At 37.2% G+C, this 13,766-nt stretch overlaps 1 protein-coding gene across 1 annotated transcript in view; it reads left to right on the top strand.

Annotated features, from left to right (window-relative positions):
• MYOM1 (myomesin 1) overlaps nucleotides 1-13,766 on the top strand; it is a 121,837-nt gene that overhangs the window by 72,858 nt on the left and 35,213 nt on the right. The window contains exons 18-21 of the mRNA XM_079783818.1: nucleotides 573-860; nucleotides 2,747-2,943; nucleotides 5,852-5,978; nucleotides 9,250-9,434. Coding sequence (XP_079639944.1) covers nucleotides 573-860; nucleotides 2,747-2,943; nucleotides 5,852-5,978; nucleotides 9,250-9,434 — 797 coding nt within the window. The remainder of the gene's footprint in view (nucleotides 1-572; nucleotides 861-2,746; nucleotides 2,944-5,851; nucleotides 5,979-9,249; nucleotides 9,435-13,766) is intronic.

Genomic DNA, 13,766 nt, shown 5'->3' with positions numbered 1-13,766 from the left:
TTGTCATATAGTAACACATTTAAAGAGAAAGATCATTAAATATCATTTGTCTTCTGTTAGTGTTCCATATTACTTTTTAATATTCCTTGTAATATGGATAATAGTGAACATGTTGCTTTGAGGTTGAGAGGTACAGACCATTAATATTTCACTAATGTGCATCATTCTGTTATAAAATCAGGATCTTTAATGTTACGTCTCTTGTGTACTTTATGGTTCTTTTCCCCCATTCTGTTGAATAATACGACTTATATCTTCCAAGAAATATCTGAGATTTGCTTTCTCTTGTGTATACTTGGGTTCTGCAAATTTAAAATTATTCCTGTTCTGTCTGTAGTTTTTTGTTCTCATTTCTTCTTTTTCCAGAATATGGAGAATTGAAATATTTCCTTGGTGTACATTATGTGAAATGTCTGCTCTCCATATTTCTGACAAATACAAGTGACTTCCGTTAAACCAAGATTGTTTTTGTTCTGTCTGTGGTCCTAATGTTTTTCTCTGTTCTATTAAGTAAAAGCAGTTTACACTGTGTCTGGGCTTAAAGTGTTTCTGTTGTTATCTGGCGATTGTAGGGGGAGGAGTGTCTCCAGATGTGTGGCCTGAACTGAATGATGCACCTGGTGGACTAACAGACTGCAGGGGAGGCATGCATGAAACCTCCCAGCCAGCCTTTAAGAAAGATGCTTTACTTGATAGCAAACTTAGCAAACCTTCACTACCCAGTAGCTCTCACAACCTGGGCCAAAAAGAAGTGAGTAAAGTAAGTGAAACAATTCAGGAAGAGCTTGTCCCACCACCACAGAAAGCAGCTCTTAAGGGGAAAAGTAAGTCTGATGATCCAAAAAAGAAGAAGAATATAGGTGAGAGTTCAAAGAGTAAAAATGTTCCATCTGTCTCCATCAGCGTCCTCACCTCTCATTGTCTAGATCACATTCCTCCATCTGTGTTCACTTTCATCCATGTTTATTCTTAATTTTATGTTTTCAGCTATTTAATTGCAATACTTTTATAATCTTTTATGGGTTCACTTTTATACATAATTCATTGTGCTTAATGATAATGGCATAGTTAAAGTAATTTGGTTATGCAGTCCTTTTAGGTTTCTGAGGCAGATACACCCCGAGCCTCATTTTGCTAAGGGAGTTAGAGATGAGAGCAGGAAGGATTTGATCATCATAGCTTTGTGAGGTTCTTTGCAACAGTCTTACTTAGTACATGCATACGAAAAGGATTTCACAAAGAAGGGAGATTTTACCAGAATCAGAGTTATCAACTTCTGTTGTTCATCCTCAGGTTTTCAAATTACCCTTCACATTTAATTAAAATAAGTAAAAGTAACATTACTCTTTGAATTTCCATGAACAGTTTAACAGGGTATTATAATCACATATACTAGTAGGTATGTTCTATGATATATGACCCACATTTCCAGTGCTGATTTATTTAAGACTATTTATCAGTAAGTTAAGGATTTTCTGATTAAGATAATTGGTACTTGTGACATATATTCTAGGAGACAATGTTTTTTTAATAAAATAAAAATGAAATAATAAGCATGTAATGATACATTAAAATATGCCTCTCATCTATCCCCTATTTCTAACCACCCCTCCCTCCCAACTTCTGTCAAGGCTTTTGTTTTATTTTTTTTGACACTTTTATCTGTCCCTTCAACTCAGTGTAAGATGGGACATTCTTGTTTAACATTGCTCTGAAATAGGGAGAAAGTGCTCTTTTGTAAAATGTAAAGAATGAAGGAGGTTGGGGGTGGGGAGAAACAAATGTATTTTATTTTTTAAATATTTACTGTTCTGAGATTCTTTTTAAATGGTAATGAGATAGTATCTTTATATTTGAGAAGCCAAATAAATATTTAGAAAATTCTTTTTAATGTCATTGCATATCTAGATAGATTTTTTTCCACCACCACACCCTCTCTATCTTTATAAAAAACTATAATTTCAGTAGTTGATCAGCAAAGCCACATAAATGAAGAAAGATTTTTAAAACATCCTCCAAATATTTTTATGACTAGACACTAATAAACACAGAAATATTATTACTTTAAATAATATTTTATACTATATGAATAATATTCCAACATCAGGTTAAAAATAATGAGACAAAAAGTATTATATACTAAAAAAAAAATCACATGGAAGATTGTGCCTATTTATAAAAAAATTTTAAAGGTGACATTTAGCCTCAGAAGAAGATTTTTCCTGTTTGTAGACAGAACCTATATAGTTATAATGTCTCACCAGGGTACCTGTGTCTGAATGGTTAAATGCTAATAACTCTGGAAATACATAGAAATTCTCAATAAGTGAATTAAAGCAGAAATTGATTTACATATTCCATTTTCCTCAAGGATCAAATAAAAACAAAATGACATAATGAAACAAAAATATATATCTTGGGGAAAATATTCCTTTTTCAGGGGAACAGAATCATTTCGCTGGATATTACACCATTTTGCTTTTAATGTTTAAAAACTTATCCGTCTCAGGGGCCTGGAGGTAGGTTTTTAAAAAATCTTTAGAATAATAATTGCAGTGCCCTTTTGGCCTTGCATCAATTTTTTCCTCATATACCAAATCAGATGCCAAGTTACTGATCAGTGCCACCTTTTAGTTTTATACCACAAGACTTAGTGCCTTGATGCATGGCACCAGTGAAACAAGTTTAATGTACATAGAATCATAGATGCATTTCTGTCTACTCACAAGTATTCATATTGCAACAGCGGCACCATCTCCACCCTATGATATCACTTGTCTTGAAAGTTTTCGTGACTCAATGGTTCTTGGATGGAAGCAACCAGATAAGAGTGGAGGGGCTGAAATTACTGGCTATTATGTTAACTATCGCGAGGTAATTGATGGGGTACCAGGAAAATGGAGAGAAGCCAACATCAAAGCTGTCAGTGAGGAGGCATATAAGGTAAGAATATGACCTTCTGTAGTGTGGAGTGTCACATGTATGACATACTCACACGCACACATTTGCATGATTTCTCCAGTGTCCATTGCCTGCAACGACATGACTTTTGTAAAATGTATATGAAGATAAATAGGTTGTATATTTATATGTTTATTCATACACATAAACATAATTTCTTAGTATGCTTACTATGAAATGTATACCAATTGTGAAGACTAATATTTCTTACAAAAAATTAACTTACAAAATATCTGTAACAAGTATGCCAACTAGCTTTAAGAGTCCCAGAATCCAAATGAATCTGGATTTTATTTTTTAATTGAGAGAGGAAAGGAGAGAGAGAGTGAGAGAAAAATGTGGATGTGACAGAAATATTGGTTGGCTGCCTCACACACCCGCCCTGACGGGGGATCAAACCCACACAACCTGGTAATGTGCCCTGGGAATCGAACCTGCCACCCTTTGACATACAGGACAATGCTCCAACCAACTGAACCACACAGGCCCGGGCTGGGACTCCTAATTTTAACACAAAAATGTCCTATATCCTTGGGAACCCTGTACTCCCAGGAAAACGGTAATGGTTGGTCACAGTAATAGAGCCCCAAAGCAACCCTGGTACCTAAATAAAGGACTTTTAGATCCAAGTTTTCTACCTCATGGTTTCCCCATAATTAAAAAGATTTTTTCTTCTTAAAGGGAGTGTATGTGTTTAACCAAAAAGGGTGTTTATATCAATCTGCTACTTTAACAGCCACTATATTCTACCTATACCATAAATAACTGACAAGACAAGCCCACTTTTGGATGAACTTAAGACTTTATAATCAAATCAGATGTAGATTGGATCATGGATTTTTATTTGTCTTGGCTTAAGTCATACAATAGGTAAGCTTTGTTAACACAGCTATTTCCAGCAATAGTTCCATTTTAATGTTTAAAGGATTGTATAGTCCATGGATTTTTTCACACTAATATATTCCATCATTTCTATTTTGCAAATGTGGTCATAGTCTTTATTTTATTATATATTATTTGCCCTCATAATGACCCAATTCCTACTGAGGGATATAGAAAATATTAGGTTTCTCAGTAAAGAGCAGAAACATTACAAGAATTTGAATTTTTTTATTCCTAGTCTAGAATTCATTTAATTTTCATCTGTATATGCATTAGTTTTTTATTGCTATATAACAAATTACCATAAACCTTGTGGCTTAAAATAATCCATGTTTGTTATAGCACCATTTCCACAAGTTAGGAGTTGAGGCTCAGCTCAGCTAGGTCCTCTGCTCAGGGTCTCATAGGCAGCAATCTAGGAGTCAGCTGGGCTGCATTCTCCTCTGGAGCTTGAGTGCTGCTCCCAAGGTCATTCAGGTTGTTGGTAGAATTGAGTTCCTTGCAGCTGTAGGTCTGAGGCTGCCCTTTTCCAAATGCCAGGGGCTAGGCGGTTCTCAAAATGGCATTTGCTTCTTGATGACCATTGTGACAGTGCTTAAATTCAGGAAGCTTCCAAACCCCATTTTACAAGTCCCTATCTGATTAAAGTCAGACCTTCGAAAAAACTCACTCTTTCTCCTGTGTGTTTCTCCTTTATTGTTTGTTTTTTAATATGTTTTTATTGATTTCAGAGAGAGAGAGAGAGAGAGAGAGAGAGAGAGAGAGAGAAACATCAATGATGAGAGAGAATCATTGATCGACTGTCTCCTGCACGCCCCACAACCAGGGATCAAGCCTGCAACCAGGCATGTGCCCTGACCAGGAATCCAACCGTGATCTCCTGGTTCATAAGTGGACGCCCAACTACTGAGCCACACTGGCTGGGCTCCTTTATTCTTACACTGCTATCACACCCAACACTTCCCTGACAACAGCTGAGTGTCCTACAAATTAACTCAATTCTGACACTACCCAGAGATAGAATCAGACCCCACAGGTAAAGGGTTTGATCCCACAAATCTGCACCCCCTCTCCCCCAATTCCAGTGCTAAGTCTAGGTTGTCACTGAGCTTCTGACCTGACTGATTGGTTATAAATCAGAGGTTCCCACAGCCTCCTCCTCAGGTTCCATTAATTTGTTAGAGTGACTCCCAGAACTCAGAGAAACATTTTATTTATTAGATCACAGTTTATTATAAAGGGATATATAACTCAGGAATAGCCAGATGGAAGAGATGCACAGGGCAAGGCATATGGGACAGGCCATTGAGCTTTCATGCCCTCTCCAGAGTGCCACTCCCCCAGTACCAACCTGGAGGCTCTCCAAACCCTGTTCTTTTGGGGTTTTTATGGACACTTCATTATATAGGCATGGAACAAATCATTGGCCAACTCAATCTCTAGCCTCTCTTCCCTCCCCAGAGATCCCAGTGGTGAGGCTGAAAATTCCAACCTTCTAATCACATGATTGGTTTCCCTAGCAACCAGCCCAATACCTAGACTACCTAGGGGCTTCCCCATTTCATTAACATAACAAAAGAACATTTAAAGTTTGCATCCCTTTAGGAGCCCTGTGCCAGGAATGTTGACAAAGACCAAATATATATTTCTTCTTATAAATTATAATATCGAAGTCAGGCAGGCCCACCAAGGATAATCTGGCTCTCTTTTTACTAACTCAAAATTAACTGATTCAGAACCTTAACTACATCTGAAATATCCTTTCTCCTTTGCCAAATAATGTAACATAACTTCAGAACTGATATTCAAATACCCTTACCATATTCTGTTGGCTAGAAGTAGGTCACTAGTTTTGCCCACACTCAAGGAGAGGAGATTACAAAAAGGTATGACTCACTGAGGGTATTTTAGAGTGTGTTCAACACAGGAGGTAAATAAATAAAATGTTGAACAATTAGAAAAAACAAACCTGAAACATTCACTCCCTGTGATATTATCTATGTTGCAGATTAGCAACTTGAAAGAAAACACGGTGTATCAGTTCCAAGTGGCAGCCATGAACATCGCTGGGTTGGGAGTGCCCTCGGCAGTAAGCGAATGCTTCAAATGTGAAGAGTGGACCATTGCTGTTCCAGGTAAACCCTGAAAACTCAGACTTTCTTCCAATAGACCCTACAAACTTGGAGCTAAATTTAAGTGCTATATAGACAAGTTCTAAGGGAAATGAATTCTCTTGGTCCCTCATGTTTACATAAAACATTTTTACAATACAATTAAATAACTAGAGGCCCAGTACACAAAATTCATGCATGGGTAAGGTCCCTAGGCCTGGCTGGCGATCAGGGCCAAGATCGGGGCCTTCCTTCTTCTGCATTGCCCCCTGGTGGTCAGCGCACATTATAGTGAGTGTTCAAACTCCCAGTTAGTCAAACTCCCAAGGGGACAATTTGCATATTAGCTTTTTATTATATAGAATAGATACCAATATAAAACTGAGTATAAATTTCTTATGCTTGTATTCCAAATAAATCCTAGAGCCCCTGCAGCTCAGCCTCAGCATGGAGTAAGATTGACAGAAGCATACAACTTGAGTGACACATGATCATTTAAAAAGAATTCCAATTTTTGCTTGTGTGTGTTTTTTTAAAATATAGTTTTATTGATTCCTCAGTATGTGCCCTGACCGGGAATCAAACCATGACCTCCAGGTTCATAAGTTGGTGCTCAACCACTGAGCCACACCGGCTGGGCTGCTTGTGCTTCTTAAAGGCCATTAAAGGGAATCCAATTCATGTCACACAGCAATGTTCCTCAGAAATGTCTTCCTGTACTCCCTAGTTCTCATGCATTCTCCCACTGTTCAGAAGCCTGCTCATTTATCAACCAAAATCTCTTTTTCCAGAATCAGGCACTGTGCCTTCTCTTCCTCCCTGGCTCCCTGCTCTTTATTCCCCATCTCTCCCATCTCTCTCTCTCTCTCTCTCTCTCTCTCTCTCTCTCTCTCTCTCTCTCTCTCTCTCCACTTTTTCTCAACTCTACATCACAATAAAGGTCCTGGAACCAGACTGGAAATACTCTCCTTTGGAGTTCGTCATGGGGGTGGAGGGTGGGTGGTGGTGGTATTGTTTGGGCAGGGAAGAAAATGAGGAAAAGGCTTTTTAAAAAAATCATCACGGATATATTTTTATTGATTTTAGAAAGAGAAGAAGGGAGAGAGAGAAACATTAGTATGAGAGATAAATATCAATCGGTTACTTCCTGACTGGGAATCCAACCAGCAAGCTTTTGGTGTGCAGATGACACTCCAACCAACTGAGCCATCTGGCCAGGGCTACCTATGCTTTTAATTCTCATATAGCTGCAACAAATTTAAAAATTGAATACAAAGAAAGTTACTAAGTTGTAAGATTCAGAGTCACAATATTAATGTATTTGGTAGATGGTTTTCTTTTGCTTTAAATGGTACTAACTTCAGAGACCCAAATATTTTAGTGTTACAGAATGACTAAATTCTCCAACCTGGGTTTGATGTTCAATATGTATAATGGCCCAGCATCAACCATATTAGAACACCAGGCCCCCAGTGCCACCCACTTCCTATTTGAAACCTTAATTACCTTTGGAGAACCATCATTTTGCTTTTAATTAGCAGGTGCCCATCTGCATCACTTCTGAAGTGTGAATAAAACGATTACAAGATAAACTTAAGAGAAGTTGAAATGCTTATTCAACTTCAGTAAATACAATAGGCAAATACTGCCTTTCTTTGCACCTCCTTGAATCCAGTTGATATTTCATAAGTTCTCTCTATCACCTACACCAAAGTGGATCTGTTTTCACATTCTCAAAATTCCTGAATAAAGTTAAAATGTGAGTAACTAGAAACTAAGAAGTTCTGAGCAAGCCTGTGGAAAATGTTTTGATGGAAAGATAGTTTGCAAAAGAGGTGGCAGGATAAGTGCTCTTAATTCAGAGGAGAAATGAATGGGACGGTCCTCTACCCCATGACCTCTGGTTTCTCAGATCCATCCTTGACTTACTGAGTAATGGCGGACAAGCCATAACTCAAGAAAGCTCTTAGAGAAGAGAGCATTAAGAATGTTTTGTCATCCCTTTGTTTTACAGATGAAGAAACTGAGACTTGGTTTAAGTGAGACCCAGAAGGGTCCACAGGAAGTAAGCGGCAGTTAGGATTGGAAACTAGGTCTCTTATTCCTAGAGGAGAGGGGCTAGGGAGCAGCAGAGCAGAGTTCCTTCTCAGTAAAACAGAGGTGGTGTTACCTGTCTGTTTGCCTCACTGGTTCTGAGGATGACACAAGCAAATGATTGTAGAACAGAACATGCCACATCCAGTGTGAGGTATTGGTGTTATTATTTAAACCTATTTCCACACAAGATGTTGTGGGAAGACAAGGATGACACATATTTGTGACTCTTAAGCCACGGTAAAAGGTCCAATAATGAACTATCGATTGCAAAATGCTAAAGCATAGCATGCTAGAGTCTATGCTTATAGTTGGCTTTCAGGCCACTGTGAGTCCATTTTGATTGGCTGGTTAGAAATCAGTTGTTATTTTAAACAAAGGAAAATAAATAAACATATCACCTGCATAGCAGCTGGTTTATGCAAAGATAAACCACTTAGTAGTTTGGACTCTCCCAAAGTTCAAAGAACATACATGCAGGGAGAACCTTCCGGCTTTCTTTCTGAACTGGTTGATCAAGTTACTTGGCTTCTCTGAGCTTTATATTAATTGTCTTAAGAATGAATGAGTTAAATGAGTGCAAACTACCTCACAGTGTTTGGCACAGATTCAGGGTCCACAGGATTGATTTATATATTTGCTGAAAGTTCTTTGTAAACATAACGATAGTTTGTTTTGACCCCTATATGGGATATATGCTTTACAGGAAAAATTTCCCTCCAGTGGGTAGTTGTTTTATAATATATTCTTCTTTCTTTTGTAAAAAATAGTATTACCTATATTCATATGCTATCAAATAGAGTTGCTTTCTTCATGCTAATTTGAGATTTGGGAGGATTTTCAGATTATTATCCAAAACTGAATTTGCAACCCAATTAAACTGTTGTGATAAAAGGTGAGGAACACAGGCCTGAGGACAGCCTGAAGGCAAGTTTTCATCCAGCCTCTGAGGAGTATCCTGAACTGCCCTTAACCACCTGCTGCCCATGCAGCGTCTGAATAGGATGAAGTAGAGCAATGAGGAAACTTGATATGTAATGACCACAAAGTACCTATTTCATTGGAAATGGTAGATTTGAAAACAAAACAAAAAACAGCATCAGATTCAGCTGTAAGACCTTAAATGTGGTTCTAGATTTATACGTATTTGAGTTTTCTTATCTCCGTTATGATTTTGATGCATTTTCTCTCTCTTTCTCAGGACCACCACACAATCTTAAGTATAGTGAAGTCAGGAAAACCTCCCTGGTTCTGCAGTGGAAGCCTCCGATCCATTCTGGACGGACTCCAGTCATTGGCTACTTTGTGGACGTAAAGGAGGCCAATGCCAAAGATGACCAATGGCGAGGACTCAATGAGGCAGTTCTTAAAAACAAATATCTGAAGGTAAGATGATGCTCATAATTTAAGAAACCTGTTTTAAAAGATAAAAGGCTCTTCTAATGATATTAACTTAAAAGTTAGCAAGGTAAGACAATATTTCTGCTTTGGTCTATGTCATACATTGGGCTCCTGGTAAGATTTTATTTGGTAGTAGTTGGGGTTTGGCAAGATTTCTGATGCTTAAAACAATTCGGTTAGATTTTACTTGAATTCCTTAGCCTAGCTTTGGAAAACATCTACAAGTCCTCTTCTCTCTAGTCTTCCCCTTCTTGTCTCCACTTACCTACCTCACATTTTGTAACTCATAGTCTTAAGACATTTTTACTTACCATTCCTCAAAAGTGACTTTCTTATTCCTTCCTGTAATTTTTTGAAGGTGTTTTTTTTTTTATTTGAGCATCTATTTTTATAGGTCTCGTGCCAGTAAGCCTTTAACTGCTGATTCCTTTGAGTCTTGTCCTGTCTCACTTAACCTGCTCCCTCACGCTTATGCTCATGTGAGCTCTCAGAGGCAAGTAGAATGGGTTCTCTCAACTCTTGACCTTATCCTCACCCTTATCTATGTCATCGCCTTCCAGATTCCTCTAGAGCAGTGGTTCTCAACCTTTCTAATGCCGCGACCCCTTTAATACAGTTCCTCATGTTGTGGTGACCCCCAACCATAAAATTATTTTCGTTGCTACTTCATAACTGTAATTTTTCTACTGTTATGAATTGTAATGTAAATATCTGTGTTTTCCGATGGTCTTAGGTGACCCTGCTAGCGGTTCTGACCCTCCTAGTGACCCACAGGTTGAGAACCGATAGCAGGGTCGCCTAACACCATCGGAAAACACAGATATTTACATTACAATTCATAACAGTAGAAAAATTACAGTTATGAAGTAGCAACGAAAATAATTTTATGTTTGGGGGTCACCACAACATGAGGAACTGTATTAAAGGGTCGTGGCATTAGAAAGGTTGAGAACCACTGCTCTAGAGTGTTCTAATTGAATCAGTTTCCAACTCTGTCTACCAAAGACTGTTCTGCTAAAACCACTGAATCTCTCACCTGTACAAAATGAAAATCTCAAAAGAATGTTTTCCCTTATTGTCAGCGCTATCCAGAGACCCTGACTCCACTGCAGGGCCTCAGAAACTAGGGGCAGTCTGATTCTAGTTCTTGTTACTTAGAATGAAGTGTGGCTTCACCACAGCCATACAGAAAGCTGAACACTTCATTTAGTGTGCAATCCCATCTGTTGACAAAATAGGCACTGCCTAGAGGGTGGGCCTTACAAGATATTCAAAGTATACCTGGTCTAAAAGATCTCTCCTGTAGACCTTCCACTATGAACTAAAGTTTATGCCATCTGTCAGCTAATCTCTGGAGTGAAGGCATTTATAGTCCCCATAAAAAATGTATATATGTGCTCCAGGAGAAATGACCCTTAAGCAATTACACCCAATATGTCATTGACTCAATTTAGCATATACCAATTTAGCAAAAGGTCAAGGATGGTCTGGAGCCAAGGATGCTGTTTAATTGTTCAGATGAGTCAAGAGGCCTCTAGATGCAAAGAAACCCCCAGAGGCCAATGTAAAATAAAGGACAGGCGCATCCTGGATAATGATGGTAAGTGTTTATGGCCAGGATGATTTCTAAATCAGTCTACCAAGAGCCTGAAGTTGGACCTGACTGGGGTGAAGCAAGGCCGGAGGTCATTATTCCTTTAAGAGTGGAAGGGCGTTACTGTCGCTCCAGTGACTAGATACTAGGATGTGGACTCACCTCCTGTGTCATGATGCAAAAATCTGACTCACAGCCACATCTTACCTTAGTGGCAGGTGCAGATGTGGCACACACCTGGCGACTGTTCTATTTTTATCACAACAAGGAAATGTTTTTGTTCCTTTCTGTAAATCCACACTTACCTGGCATTATTTCTAAACATAGAATTTAAATACATCAAACACCGTAAATTTAGTCTGTACCTAAAATCAAGTTCATTTACAGATGAAAATTCACTTCAAAACTCTATTAGCTACAGTGAAAGCTATCACTACATCATGACGTTCCATTATCATAAACACAATACAATTAAATTATTAGATTAAAAGCCTAGTGATTTAATACGTAGCTCATTTAAATGAATAGTCACAAACACTTTGCTTAGTTGAATAACTATATTCTAATTTTATTTGATTTAAATCACATTTTGAATAGTGACCTCTATCACAACATTATAGAGAAAAATTGCACCATCTGTTTGTAATAAATTTCTCCTTCAAATAAAATACAGCTTTTAAACATCACATATTTTAAAAAGAAAAATAATATTTGGTGAAATAGTAACACTTTTTATAATAGTAATAAGATTGTACTGAACCCAAAGAAAGTCACAAAAAGTTATGAAGTGGAACTGTCATATAAAAAGATATTTAAAATTTTTTATAACCTTTATACTCTTATAACTCTAGGTCAGTGGCACATATGTAATAACTTCTCAGCAAACATCTTCTTGAACAATGAAAATGTGGGGGTTTTAAATTTGAAACCAGAGTGAAAGTAGAGGAAACATACCTCAGCATAATAAAGGCCATATATGACAGACCCACAGTTAATATTATGTTCAATGGGCAAAAATTAAAGGGTTTCCCTTAAGATAAGAACAAGACAGGGATGTCTGATTTTACCACTCTTATTCAACATAGTACTGGAAGTATTAGCCATAGCAATCAGACAAGAAGAAGAAATAAAAGGCATCCAAATTGAAAAGGAAGAAGTAAAACTGTCATTATTTGCAGGTGATATGAAACTGTATATAGAAAACTCTAAAGGCTCCACTAAAAGACAACTGGAATTGATGAATGAATTCAGTAAAGTAACAAGATACAAAATTAATATCCAGAAATAAGTGGCATATTTATACACCAATAATGAACTATTATTAAGAAACTAAGAAAACAATCCCATATATAATTGCATCAAAAATATACCCAGGAATAAATTTAACCAAGGATGTATAGACCTGTACTTGGAAAATTATAAGATACTGAAGAAAGAAATTGAAGAAGATATAAATAAGTGAAGTCAAATACTCTGTTCATGAATAAGAATAATCGAGATTATTTTAATGTCCATACTACCCAAAGAAAGCAATCTATAGATTCAATGCAATTCCTATCAAGATATCAATGACATATTTCACAAAAGTAGAACAAATATTCCCAAAATGTATATGGAACCACAAAACACCCCAAATAGCCTCAGCAATCTGGAGAAAGAAAAACAAAGTTGAAGGTATCACATTACTTGATATCAAACTATACTATAAGGTCATAGTAATCAAAACAGCCTGGGATTGGCACAAAAAGAGGCACACAGATCAATGGAACACAATATAGAGTCCAGAAATAAACCCATACATCTATGGTCAATTAATATTTGACAAAAGGGGCAAGAACATACAATGTGGTCAAGACAGTCAATAAATGGTGCTGGGAAAATTGGACAAGTACATGTAAAAAAAAAAAAAGACAGAAAGAAAGAAAGAAAGAAAAAGAAACTACAGAATCTTCTTATACCATACAAGAAAAAACTCAAAATGGATTAAAGACTTAAATGTAAGACTTGGAACCATAAAAATCTTAGAAGAAAACATAGACAGGAAAATCTCAGACATTTATACTTTTCCTGATATATTTCCGTGGGCAAGGGAAACAAAAGAAAAAATAAATAAATGGGACTACATCAAATTAAAATTTTTTTGCACAGAAAAGGAAACCAACAACAAAATGAAAAGACAACCCACTGAATGAGAGAACACATTCATCAGTGTTACATTTGATAAAGGATTAATATCCAAAATTTATAGAGAACTTACACAACTCAACACCAAGAAAACAAACAATCCAATTAAAAAATGGGCAAAGGATCTCCAAAGAGGACATACAGATGGCCAATAGACACATGAAAAGATGCTCAATGACACTCATCATCAGAGAAATGCAAATTAAAACCACAAGGAGATATCACCTCATACTAGTCAGAATGGCTATCATCAATAAAACAACAAACAACAAATGTTGGTGGGGATGTGGATAAAAGGAAACCTTTCTGCACTGTTGGTTGGAATGCAGATGGATGTAGCCACTGTGGAAAACAGTGTGGAGTTTCCTCAAAAAATTAAAAATGGAACTGCCTTATGACCCAGCAATTCCACTTCTGGGAATGTATCTGAAGAAATTCAAAACACTAACTCAAAAGAATATATGCACCCCTATGTTCATTGCAGTGTGATTTACAATAGCCTTGTATTGGAAGAAGCCCAAGTGCCCATCAGTAGATAA

This window comes from Cnephaeus nilssonii (genome assembly GCF_951640355.1).
Source record: "Cnephaeus nilssonii genome assembly, chromosome: 11".
NCBI lineage: Eukaryota > Metazoa > Chordata > Mammalia > Chiroptera > Vespertilionidae > Cnephaeus > Cnephaeus nilssonii.
The sequence above is the reverse complement of the archived record's forward strand: the minus strand, read 5'-3'. Positions and strand labels throughout refer to the sequence as shown.